Raw genomic sequence first — 13,907 nt, 5'->3', positions numbered from 1 at the left:
GTGGCTGCAACAATGAGCTCAAGCTTAACAACGATTGTGAGGAAGGCACAGGACCGGGCAGTGTTTTGTCCTGTTGCAGACGGAGTCGCTACGAGCCAGAACCAATTCCATGGCGCCTGACAGCAACCACAACCTCTGGGAGAGAGAGTTCAAATAGGAAGGGAGGGAAAGGGCATGAAGGGAGACCTTTCTTTTCTTCTCTCTCTCTTTTTTTTTTTTTATAGCTTTGTTAATACATATTTCACGTACTATAAATTCCCCTCATTTGACGTATCAGTTCAGTATTTTTTAGTATGTTTACAGTTATGCAACCATTACTACAAGAGCTTTCACTTTTAATTATGTACTTTTCTGTATTGTTTAAAATTATTCTTACAAGCCTGCACTACTAAATACATATGATGGGGCTAGGACGTAACCAAACGTAGAGATTTTTGCAGGAGGAGATAAAATAGGGCTACCAGATCAAATAAAGGACACTCAGTTAAATTTCAATTTCAGATAAACAGCAAATAATTTTTAGTATAAGTTCCATGTAATATTTGGATTTTTACTTATACTAGAAAATTATTCATTGTTTATTTGAAATTCCAGAAGGTAGAATATAATTTTTATGTTATGTATTTCTGTGTTGTTTGAATTCTGTACAGTGAACAAGCATTATTTTTGCTCAGTAATAGGATTATTGAGTATAATTTCTCTGCTAAGCACTTTACGTTCATTATTTCATTTAGTCTTCATTCAATCACTAGGCGGTAGATATTAACTGTTACATAAAAAAGTTAACTTGCTCAAGTTCACCCAATTAATAAAGATTTACACTCTTTTATATAAGGCTAATGCGATCTACACAGGCTCAGCCCATCTTGATTTAGAAGCTCCTTTCTGGCTATTCTCCTTCCCGTTATGATTTCACTTCCCCCTCAAAACTGCTAAAATTCACTTACTCTGGGAAGTCTCCTCACACTGCCCACATGACTCCATTTATTTATTTTCCTTTTTTTTAAATTGTGCTTTAAGTGAAAGTTTATAGTTTCCCACACAAAAATTTATACACACATTGTTATCCAGTCCTAGTTGCTCTCCCTATAATGTGACAGCACACTCCTCCCTTCCACCCTGGATTTCCCACATCCACTCAACCAGCTCTTGTCCCTTTCTGCCTTCTCATCTCTCCTCCAGATAGGAACTGCCCATTTAGTCTCATGTATCTACCTGAGCTAAGCAGCACACTTCTCACCTGTATCATTTTATGCCTTATAAAAAAAATAGTCCAGTCTAATCTTTGTCTGCGGAGTTGGCTTCGGGAGTGGTTTTAGTTTTGGGCTAACAAAGAGCCTGGGGGCCATGTCTTCCAAGGTCCCTTCAATTTCAGTCAGACCATTAAATCTGGTCTTTTTATGTGAATTTGAGTTCTGGACCCCACTTTTCTCCTGCTCCATCAGGGATTCTCTGTTGTGTTCCCTGTCAGGACCGTCATTGGTGGTGGATGGGCACCATCCAGTTCTTCTAGTCTGAGGCTGATGGAGTCTGGTTTATACGGCCCTTTCTGTCTCTTGGGCTCATATTTTCCTGTGTCTTTGGAGTTCTTCATTTTCCTTTGCTCCAGGTGGATTGGGACTAATTGATGTATCTTAGATGGCCACTTGCTAGCTTTTAAGATCCCAGACGGCACTCACCAAAGTAGGATGCAGAACATTTTATTCTAATTTATTATCTTTTTTTTTTATTGTGCTTTAAGTGAAAGTTTACAAATCAAGTCATTCTCTCACACAAAAACTTATATACACCTTGCTATATACTCCCAATTGCTCTCCTCCGAATGAGACAGCCTGCTCACTCCCTCCACTCTCTCTTTTTGTGTCCATTTCACCAGCTTCTAATCCCCTCTACCCTCTCATCTCCCCTCTAGAGAGGAGATGCCAACATAGTCTCAAGTGTCCACCTGATCCAAGAAGCTCACTCCTCACCAGCATCCCTCTCCAACCCATTGTCCAGTCCAATCCCTGTCTGAAGAGTTGGCTTTGGGAATGGTTCTGGTCCTGGGCCAACAGAAGGTCTAGGACCGTGACCACCGGGGTCCTTCTAGTCTCAGTCAGACCATTAAGTCTGGTCTTTTTATGAGAATTTGGGGTCTGCATCCCACTGCTCTCCTGCTCCCTCAGGGGTTCCCTGTCAGGGCAGTCATTGGTTATAGCTGGGCACCATCTACCTCTTCTGGTCTGAGGCTGATGTAGTCTCTGGTTTATGTGGCCCTTTCTGTCTCTTGGGCTAGTAATTACCTTGTGTTCTTGGTGTTCTTCATTCTCCTTTGATCCAGGTGGGTTGAGACCAATTGATACATCTTAGATGGCTGCTTGCTAGTGTTTAAGACCCCAGATGCCTCTCTCCAAGGTGGGATGTAGAATGTATTCTTAATAGATTTTATTATGCCAATTGACTTAGATGTCCCCTGAAACCATGGTCTTCAAACCAACACCCCCGCCCCCCGACCCGTGCTACGCTGCCCTCCGAAGCATTCAGTTTTTTCAGGAAACTTCTTTTTTTTTTTTGGTTTAGTCCACTTGTGCTGACCTCGCCTGTATTCTGTGTTGTCTTTCTCGTCACCTAAAGCAGTTCTTATTTACTATCTAATTGGTGAATACCCCTCTCCCGCCCTCCCTCCCCACTCTCTTAACCATCAAATAATATTTTCTTCTCTGTTTAAACTATTTCTTGAGTTCTTATAATAGTGGTCTTATACAATATTTGTCTTTTAGCAAGTGACTAATTTCACTCAGCATAATGCCTTCTAGATTCCTCCATGTTATGAAATGTTTCACAGATTCTTCACTGTTCTTTATCGATGCACAGTATTCCATTGTGTGAATATACCATAATTTATTTATCCATTCATCCATTGATGGGCACCTTGGTTGCTTCCATCTTTTTGCTATTGTAGACAGTGCTGCAATGAACATGGGTGTGCATATATCTGTTAATGTAAAGGCTCTTATTTCCCTAGGATATATTCCAAAGAGTGGGATTGCTGGATAGTATGGTAGTTCTATTTCTAGCTTTTTAAGGAAGCACCAAATCGATTTCCAAAGTGGATGTGCCATTTGACATTCTTATCAGCAGTGTAGAAGTGTTCCAATCTCTCCACAGCCTCTCCAACATTTATTGTTTTGTGTTTTTTGGATTAATGCCAGCCTTGTTGGAGTGAGATGGAATCACATTGTAGTTTTGATTTGCATTTCTGTAATGGCTAATGTTCGTGATCATTTCCTCATGTGTATGTTAGCTACCCAAATGTCTTCTCTAGTGAAGTGTCTGTTCATATCTTTTGTCCATTTTTTAATTGGGTTATTTGTCTTTTTACAGTTGAGTTTTTACAGTATCATGTAGATTTTAGAGATCAGGCACTGATCAGAAATGTCATAGCTAAAACCTTTTTCCCAGTCCGTAGGTAATCTTTTTACTCTTTTGGTGAAGTCTTTGGATGAGCATAGGTGTTTGATTTTTAGGAGCTCTCAGTTATCTAGTTTCTCTTCTGCATTGTTAGTAATGTTTTGTATACTGTTTATGCCATGTATTAGGGCTCCTAACGTTGTCCCTATTTTTTCTTCCATGATCTTTATCATTTTAGATTTTATATTTAGGTCTTTGATCCATTTTGAGCTCATTTTTGTGCATGGAGTGAGGTATGGGTTTTGTTTCATTTTTTTGCAGATGGATATCCAATTATGCTAGCACCATTTGTTAAAAAGACTGTCTGTTCCTCATTTAAGCATTTTGGGGCCTTTGTCAAATATCAATTGCTCATATGTGGATGGGTTTATGTATGGATTCTCAATTCTGTTCCCTTGGTCTATGTGCCTGTTGTTGTACCAGTACCAGGCTGTTTTGACTACTGTGGCGGTATAATAGGTTCTAAAGTCAGGTAGAGTAAGGCCTCCCACTTTGTTCTTCTTTTTCAGTAATGCTTTACTTATCCGGGCCTCTTTCCCTTCTGTATGAAGTTGGTGATTTTTTTCTCCATCTCATTAAAGAATGTCATTGGAATTTGGATCGGAATTGCATTAAATATATAGATCACTTTTGGTAGAATAGACATTTTTATAATGTTAAGTCTTCCTATGCAAGAACAAGGTATGTTTTTCCACTTACGTAGGTCTCTTTCGGTCTCTTGCAGAAGTGTACTGTAGTTTTGTTTGTATAAGTCTTTTACATCTCTGGTAAGATTTATTCCTAAGTATTTTATCTTCTTGGGGGCTACTGTAAATGGTATTGATTTGATGATTTCCTCTTCAATGTTCTTTTTGTTGGTGTAGAGGAATCCAACTGATTTTTGTATGTTTATCTTGTATCCCAATACTTTGCTGAAGTCTTCTATTAGTTTCAGTAGTTTTCTTGAGGATTCCTTAGGGTTTTCTGTGTATGAGATCATATCGTCTATGAATAGAGATAATTTTACTTCTTCCTTGACAATCTGGATGCCCTTTATTTCTTTGTCTAGCCTAATTGCTCTGGCTAAGACCTCCAGCACAATGTTGAATAAGAGTGGTGATAAAGGGCATCCTTGTCTGGTTCCCTTTCTCAAGGGAAATGCTTTCAGGCTCTCTCCATTTAGGATGATGTTGACTGTTGGCTTCGTATAGATGTCCTTTATTATGTTGAGGAATTTTCCTTCTATTCCTATTTTGCTGAGAGTTTTTATCATGAAGGGGTGTTGAACTTTGTCAAATGCCTTTTCTGCATCAATTGATAAAATCATGTGATTCTTGTCTTTTGTTTTATTTATGTAGTGGATTACATTAATCGTTTTTCAAATGTTGAACCATCCGGGCATGAATCCCACTTGGTCATGGTGAATTATTTTTTTGATATGTTGTTGAATTCTATTGGCTAGAATTTTTTGAGGATTTTCTCATCTGTGTTCATGAGGGATAAAAACCCATATAGGTCTGTAATTTTCTTTTCTTGTGGTGTAATTACCTGGTTTTTGTATCAGGGGTATGCTGGCTTCATAGAATGAATTTGGGAAAATTCCATCCTTTTCTATGCTCTGAAATACCTTTAGTAGTAGTGGTGTTAACTCTTCTCTGAAAGTTTGGTAGAACTCTGCAGTGAAGCCACCCAGGCCAGGGCTTTTTTTGTTGGGAGTTTTTTGATTACCTTTACAATCTCTTCTTTTGTTATGGGTTTATCTAGTTGTTCTACCTCTGTTTGTGTTAGTTTAGGAAGGTAGTGTGTTTCTAGGAAATCATCCATTTCTTCTAGGTTTTCAAATTTTTTAGAGTACAATTTTTCATAGTAATCTGATATGATTCTTTTAATTTCAGCTGGGTCTGTTGTAATATTGCCCATCTCATTTCTTATTTGGGTAATTTGTGTCCTCTCCTGTTTTTCTTTTGTCATTTTGGCCAATGGTTTATCAATTTTGTTGATTTTTTTCAAAGAACCAGCTTTTGGTCTTGTTAATTCTTTCAATGGTTTTTGTTTTCTGTTTCATTTAGTTCTGCTCTAATTTTTATTGTTTTTTTCTGGTGCCTGAGGGTTTCTTTTGTTGCCCTCTTTCTAGTTGTTCAAGTTGTAGGGATAATTCTTTGGTTTGGGCCCGTTCGTTTTTTTGGATGTGTGCATTTATTGATATAAATTGGCCTCTGAGCACTGCTTTCACTGTGTCCCAAAGGTTCTGATAGGAAGTGTTTTCATTCTCGTTGGATTCTATGAATTTCTTTATTCCATCCTTAATGTCTTCTATAATTCAGTCTTTTTTGAGCAGGGTATTGTTCAGTTTCCAAGTGTCTGATTTCTTTTCCCTGATTTTTCTGTTATTGATTTCCACTTTTATGGTCTTACGGTCAGAGAAGATGCTTTGTAATATTTCAATGTTTTGGATCCTGCTAAGGCTTGCTTTATGACCTAATATGCTGTCTATTCTAGAGAATGCTCCATGTGCACTAGAAAAGAAAGTATACTTGGTTGCTGTTTGGTGGAGTGTTCTGTATATGTCTATGAGGTCAAGTTGGTTGATTGTAGCATTTAGATCTTCTGTGTCTTTATTGAGCTTCTTTCTGGATGTCCTGTCCTTCACTGAAAGTGGTGTGTTGAAGTCTCCTACTATTATTATGGAGCTGTCTAACTCACTTTTCAATGCTGATAGAGTTTGTTTTATGTATCTTGCAGCCCTGTCATTGGGTGCATAAATATTTAATATGAGAACATTTTCTTAATAAACTTTGTTATGTCAATTGACTTAGATGTCCCCTGAAGCCATGGTGCCCCAGGACCCCATCCCTGCTATTCTGTCCCTGGAAGTGTTTGGCTGTGTTCGGGAAACTTCTTAGCTTTTCGTTTAGTCCAGTTATGCTTACTTCCCTGCATTTCACGACTCTGTAGCATTCTGTACTTACCCCAGAGCCTTTGCATATATGTTACTGTTTGAATTTGCATACACTATTTCTATTCTTGTTCATCTTACTCTATTCATGATGTGCTCCTTGAAAGACCTGATGCTTTGTTTGGAATCTCCCATGATCCTTCAGGGCCTGTATCCCTGCCATTCTCAGAACTGAATCCGTAGTGTAGCATTTGCATTTAAACCAAAAATCCAAACCCTATTCTGACTCATTGTGACCCTATAGCACAAAGAAGAACTGCCCCATATGGTTCTCAAGGTGGTAGGTGGCACAGTGGTTAAGAGTTCAGGCTGCTGGGTAAAAGGTTGGCAGCTGGAATCCACCAGGTACTCCTTGGAAACCCTAGAGGGCAGTTCTGCTCTGTCCTATAGGGTTGCTGTGAGTTGGAATGGACTGGATGGCAGCTGGGTTAATCTTTACAGAAACAGAATGCCACATCTTTCTCCCACAGATGCGTTTGAACCACCGACCTTTCAGAGGTCTCCTTGTTTGAATTTGGTGGGTATTTAATCAGGAGTACTGATGGCACAGTGGTTAAACACTCACCTGCTAATCAACAGATCAGCGGTTGAACCCACCAGAACCAACCAACCACTCCTAGAGAGAAAGATGTGGCAGTCTGCTTCCTTAAAGATTAACCCATTGCCATCCAGTCCATTCCAACTCACAGCAACCCTATAGGACAGAGCAGAACTGCCCCCTAGAGTTTTCAAGGAGCAGCTGGAACCTTTTGGTTAGCATGCTGAATTCTTAACCACTGTGCCACCTACAGCCTTGAGAACCCTATGAGGTTGTTCTATCTTTTCCTATAGGGTCTCTATGAGTCGGAATCAACATGACTGCAACAGGCTTGTTGGGTACTTAATATCAATGATGAACACTTTCAATGAATCAAGCAAGCTTTTTCTTATACAGGACTGTATGTTGTATCTACTGATTTATGTAAATGTCTCTGAGTTGAGTGGGTTCTGAATTAATAGGTAATTCAAGTAATGTCTTTTGACTTTTTTTTTTTTGGTGGAGAAGAGATGTGAGTCATAATGTGTTAAAAGATATTCGTGACAGAGAACTCTTCTGTTCCTCAGTTTCAAAGCTGACAGGACAGATCGCTCTTTATATTATAAAAGACCAAGGAAACAAGACTTAAAGAGCTGGTTGATGAATATTGTGGAGGAAAGGGCCTCAAGATAACTGGTTAGCATATTGGTTCTAGATTACCTTCCTTGTCTGGCATAATTAGAGAGACAAACTCATACCCTTCCTAGTGAATTAAATGTAACTTTCATTTTCTGTACAAATATTCAAATGTGTATCACTAGCATTCACTAGCCTGGTAGCAAAAAAAAATTTTCTGTATCTACAGTCAGCTGTTCTCTAGGGTAGAATTTTTACTCCTGATTTCAGTATTTAAATGGCAAGTTTCATCAATGTGACAGACTGGGATACAATTTGACAAACCAGCTGATTCATAATGATCACTTCAGAAATCTGTTACTTAATAATACACAATTTGGCATGGGAAAAAAAGCATTTTTTTTTCTAAGTTACATCTTTAAAAATATGTAAATTTATTTCAAGCATGTGGAAAAGTATAGAAAATAATATAATAAATAACTATAAATTCACCACATATGCTGTCCAATTTTAACATTCTGACATATTAAGCTTAGATTAAAAAAATAAATAAAATGTCTCGGATATAAAGTTCCTTGTATACGCCTCCCGTGTCCCATTCCTTTCCCCCACCAGGTAACCATTACTCTGAATTCAGTGCTTATTATTCCCATGCAGTTATTTCTTTACTATGTTTATGTTTATGTAGACATAAATGATATATAATTTTGATTTACATTTTGTACTTTATATAAATGGTATTCTAGACATAGTATTCTGCACCTACCCTTTTGTTGTATTGTTTACACAAGTAGTGCCAGTTGTTGTCAGGTATATCCCACAATACCAAAGTTTATCTGGGACTTATTGTTGTTTGCAACTTTTTGCTACTACAAACAGTTGTTGTTTCTGTTTTTTTTGCTACTACAGTCAATGCTGCTATGTACATTTTTGCCCATGTTTCCTTGCTCAGGCAGGCAATGATTTCAACTTTCACAGTGCGTACAGTCCTCTGGCAGATCTTGTTACAACAGACTGACTCAGTCGGACTGGGGTGGGGCTTGAGATTCTGCATTTATGGTAAATTCCCAGGTGGTGCTGATATTGCACTCTTCGAGGAGGAAGGAGTGGGCCTGCCAGGTCGTAGAGGATGTGCCTCTTCAGTGTTGTTAAGTAGGTATTGCCAAATTGCCCTGTGCTGAATTGCTTGAACCAATTCACACTCCCATAAGTAATATACAAGAGTTTCTACTTGTTATTGTTAGACTTTAATTTTTGCCAATCTGATGAGCACGAAGGGGGATCACATTAATTTGCCTTTCATGAGTATTAGTGAGGTTCAGTTTTTTTTTTTTTTTAAGTCTTCTTTTGTAATACCTCTTAATTACAAGCTGGTATTTGGGGGGAATAAAATGGCTTCATTAATTTGTTTCATACTTCAAAGCATCTCTCTTAGAAAAGATTCCCTCACTTTTTGAAGGCTTTAGCTTCTTTTTTGAAGTGGCAGAAACAAAAGTAGAAAGGAAGAATTGAAAGATGGGGGCTGGAATGGAGTGAAGAGAAGTGGATATTGTCAACTCAGCCAGATGAACTTCTTAGTCTCGTTTGCTTATGGACTCTTCTCCGGGTAAGGGCAAAGAAAAGTAATTGGAATTTTAGGAAGGAAGGGCTTATCTTCAGATAAGAGGCCTGTATCTTTTGAGTTGGTGTCCCTGGTGGACAAATAGTTAAGATCTTGGCTGCTAACAGGTTGATGGTTCAAGTCCACCCAGAGACACCTTGGAAGAAAGGCCTGGTGAGCTACTTCCAAAAGTCAACTATTGCAAATCCTACAGAGCACAGGTCTACTGTGATACACATGAGGTCACCGTGAGTCAGAGTTGACTAGAGCGGCAACTGGTTAACTTGTTACCTTCTGAGTATTTATCTTGAATCTCAGGGGAATGAAGAACTTCACTTAATTGTCCAGTTAAAATTAAAACTTTGAGGGGGAAAGTGCAGAACTGAATCGTAAATTCTCATGGATTCTAAACTTTCTGGAGCCATGGAAGCTGGATGAGCCACCAAAACTACTGCCCTAAGGTAATCTTTAAACCTTAAACCCAAAATATCCCCTGAAGTCTTCATAAAACCAACAAATAGTTTAGCTTAACTAGTAGAAAAATCTGCTTGAGCATTATGCTTTTTAAAGAACTATCTATATGGGGTCAAACTGACAACAACTCAAAAGATTAGATAGGAACCTTAGGGGGCAGTGAGTTTATGTTGATGGGGGAGGAACGACTCAGAAACTGAGAGTGAGAGTGGTTGTACAATTTGAGGAATGTAACTAATGTCAATGAATTGTACATGGAGAACCTGTTGAATTGGTGTGTTTGCTGTGTATATCCTCAACAAGATAAATAGATTAAACCTTTGCCATCTAAAGATGTTATACCCCATGCCCCAAATTACACACATATAAGGAAAAATGTAGGAAACATTTATTACAAAGATAATGTATGTTTACTGTTGAAAATACTGGTAAGCAAAAAGAAAAAAAATTATCCATAATCTGACTATATAGTATATGCGGGGTGTAAAGCGTGGTTCGAAGTCCTGTGTTGGAATTCCAGTTCAACCATTTGCTAGTTAAATGATCTTGTGCAAGTCACTTAACACTTCCAAATCTTGGCTTTCTCATTTGGAAAATGAGGATGATGATAGCACTTATAGGGTTGTAAGGATTAAGTCAGCTAAAAGACAAAGTTCTTAGAATGTTGTCTGGCACATAGCAAAAGTTCATTAAAACTTGGGCTATTATTTTTTTTTTTAGACTTCTTCCCCTATGGAAATACACTTTCTCCTAAACTGAACATCATACGTGCTATTTTATAACAGGCTTTTGCCCACTGACTACAGAATGAAAACTTTTCCAAATTATTGTGTATTCTTCCAGGTCATTTAGAAAGGTGGCTTGGCACTCCAATATATTAACTTACCACAATTAACCAATTTCCTGTTGTTGGGCATTTTATACAGAATTATTTCACTCTTATGAACACTGCGTAGCTAAATCATTCTGTGCCTTTTTTAATAGTTCTCTCCTTAGTATCAGCTCTTAGCTATTGCAATCTGTTACGGGATTATCAGTCACCTCATTTGCAGTTCTGTCTCTGCCCTAGACCCCAGGTAAAAGGGCCAGCTATCGCAGTAGCTGCAGAGGAGGCCGTTTTACGTACTGGTGGGTTGCCTTTCAGTTAGGCCCGCTCTCCTAGAACTGGTTCTTGCCTCACAGGACAAACCCAGATGGTGGCTTCTTTGACACTGGCACATGCTCTTGCTGTGCTTTTTTCCCTTGCACTCCCATCAAGCCTGCCTTTATGCCTCATCACCACCTCACCACCTGAAGCCTCGCTGCCCCTTGGCCTAGGTCTAGGAGTTCCTGGCCTTCCCGGACTGCTGATGCCTGCATTCATACTGCTGGCTTTTTTGTGGGCTTCTCTGCCTGGAAACCCTGGTGGCGTAGTGGTTAAGAACTACGGCTGCTAACCAAAAGGTCGGCAGTTGGAGTCCACCAGGCGCTCCTTGGAAACCCTGTGGAGGCAGTTCTACTCCATCCTATAGGGTCACTATGAGTCGGTAATCGACTTGACGGCAGTTGGTTTTTGGTCCTCTGCTTCAGTTTCTCCCACTTTCAAGTAACCCGTAGCTGTTCTGGCACTCTTTGACAACTTTGGATCCCATTAAACTCACATTTGTGTGTGGGTGTGAGCACAGAAAGCACACTTCAACAATTAAAAAACAAAAAACCCTGTATTATTGAGTAGCCTAAATGCAGCTAGATAGGCTCTGGTTTCCCAAACTTGCCTTAAGGATCTCATGGAACACTTTTTAAAAATTGTATTCTCTGGTCAAGCCCAAAGGAAAGGCCTGGCAATGTAAATACATTATTTAGCAAGCACTGAAGTGATTCTTATCATCAGGCAAATTTGGAAACACTGGGCCTTTAACCACCATCCTCTGTGCACCCTGGGAAGTTCTGATGGGATCCAAGTAAGCTGGTAAGCCTGTAACCAACCTCTAGGTAGTGTAGGGTTCATTCCCTGGAGGTAGGGAATTTCTAGGCTTTACCTCTAAGTTGGAACAAACATTTGAAAGCCCTTAGAGCTTGCAGCCAAAGCAGAAACTTATAGTTTACTTACTATCTCTACATCAAAGATGGTTTCGAACTTACACCCTATAGGTGTCTATTCCGTCCCAAATGCTGGGGTTTCAGAACTATGAAATGGAACCATTCAGTTCTTCAAACAGCATAACGGAGATTCTAGATCCTGAGGAGTGAATCCTTTGCATATATGCTAAAATCATTCAGAGCGTTTATCTTCTATGAGGTAAGGTTTTATTTTCACTTTAAAAAAATCAGCTCTATTTCAGAGCTGTATTAGGTTACTGCTCTGGCAGTGCTATGTAATTTTTTAGGCCTGAAAAAGTGGCACAGAACTCATATATCGGCCTATACTCACAACAGGTCTCTGATTTCACAGATCATCAATGCAGAGGATATGTGAGCTTACTACCTTGATATCCAAACATGCTCTAGAAACAGGAGCTTCAGTACATACACTATTTATTCACATGAGATCACAACTTTTATACCTCTTTCAATTTATCCACTTGATGGGACAGTGTGAGAAATAGTTATATAAAAATTAGGCCAAGATAACAAAAGCTTTGTCATCCTTTAGAGTCGTCTTTAACACGAAGGAAAGTAATGCTATTGATGTTTATTCTTGAAGTAGCCTAAATATTTGAGTTTTTCCCCCCTTAATAGTTCCAGAAACTATCTCTCCTAACCCCCCTGCAAAAAAAAGGAAAAAAAAAAAAAATTAAAGGCAAAACTTTAGGATAAGACAGTAAAGTTGTGTGGAATGTAGAAAAGTGCTTTATTCAGTGCACACTGAGTTTCTTTCAGTTCCATTCATAACTACGGTAAGACAATTCCCTTGCTTGCTGACTATGTGCTGTTTTACTAAGTTTGAATTAAGCAAAACATTCAATTTTAAAACCTCTAAAATAACTATTGAAAGCTTATATGCCTTATGAATGTGTATGTGTGCGTGTGTATACATGAATACATATCTACTCTTTTATATGAACCACTCAAAACATAATTTTAAAAGCAGTCCTTTCCTGTATTTAAATACTGCCCTTCTAAATATTTAGAAGCTCCACTGGTGGTGGCTTTAATGGAATTTTTCCCAGAGTAAATTTCCTGGACTGAAATTGTTCCAGTTCTTCCACTGTTAGTTGATCCTTGGGTGTGAATAACACATTATCTGTGGTGATGCAGCCATTTGAGACTGGGAGAGATGTGGCTGTGTTGTTATTCCCAAAGACATTATGCGATGGCTTGGAAAATGCAGTGTTAGAATGTGAGCCTGGACCACCAAAGCCAGCCACAAAACTGCCACTTCCGAAGCCCGGAGCTCCTACAGGGCCTGCTGCCAAGGAAGCTGGAAATGCTGAAAATCCGGGTGGTCCAAAACCAGAAGCGGTGGGACTTTTAAATGAAAATGAAGCAGCAGATGTGATTTTAGGCTTCCCAAACCCAAAAGGTGAAGCAGAAGTAGTGGCAGCAGAACTGGCAGAGGGTGTAGCTCCGAATGCTGGAGGACTCCCAAACACGGACTGGTTTTCAGAAGGGGCCGTGACAAATCCAGAGCTTGGCTTAAAACTAAAATTCCGAGCAGTATCGCTGCTGCTGTTGTTCAATGGAAAACCTTCAAAGCAAGAAAAAGAAAAAAACAATCTGTGACAGCAAGAAAATGTAGCAATATTACTCCTTTTTTTTTTTCTCTTATTTCTGCAATGTTTGGATACTGACAAGTTTACTGGAAGGAAGAGAAGTGAAAATGACAAGCTAGAAAAACCCACTTAAGCCCTGTTGTCCTGTTTTTTCTGCTACCAATTTCATTCTCACTGTGATTCACCATCAGCCAGGGAGAATGGGGGAAGCTCTGGAAAACTCCATGGACTAGGGAGTGGGCTTTCACTTTACGCTTGCCACCCCATCTCCCCAAGGCTGTGGCTTGAGGACAACACCATGCTGCTATACACAGTGACAAGAAGGTTCTCAAAGTTGCTGCTGCAACCACAGCTATCTATTCCCATGAAGCTCTTGAAAAATAATTCCTAAAATGTATTTCTAAAGCCTGAGCCGTAGGGTCTTCCAAAAAAAATGTCCACTCTGGTCCCATTTTCAAAGATCCTTGATGAGCCAAGTCTTTTCAGGCTCCATAATGGAAGGTGGTAGTATCTGTAAAGGTGATTTTAAACGGCATTAAACACATCTTCAGGCTTTATGATACTAAGCCTAAAAATGCTAAATCAATGAAGCCCTGCATTACT

The 13,907-nt window shown here is 39.2% G+C and overlaps 1 protein-coding gene across 1 annotated transcript in view; it reads right to left on the bottom strand.

The window, feature by feature from the left end:
- Window positions 1-7,197: 7,197 nt before the first annotated feature.
- Window positions 7,198-13,907, bottom strand: part of NUP42 (nucleoporin 42) — a 29,407-nt gene continuing 22,697 nt past the window's right edge. Inside the window, exon 7 of the mRNA XM_003407081.4 lies at window positions 7,198-13,279. Within this exon, the coding sequence (XP_003407129.1) occupies window positions 12,711-13,279 (569 nt within the window). The 3' untranslated portion in view covers window positions 7,198-12,710. The remainder of the gene's footprint in view (window positions 13,280-13,907) is intronic.

This window comes from Loxodonta africana, chromosome 8, assembly GCF_030014295.1.
Source record: "Loxodonta africana isolate mLoxAfr1 chromosome 8, mLoxAfr1.hap2, whole genome shotgun sequence".
Classification (NCBI taxonomy): Eukaryota; Metazoa; Chordata; class Mammalia; order Proboscidea; family Elephantidae; genus Loxodonta; species Loxodonta africana.
The sequence above is the reverse complement of the archived record's forward strand: the minus strand, read 5'-3'. Positions and strand labels throughout refer to the sequence as shown.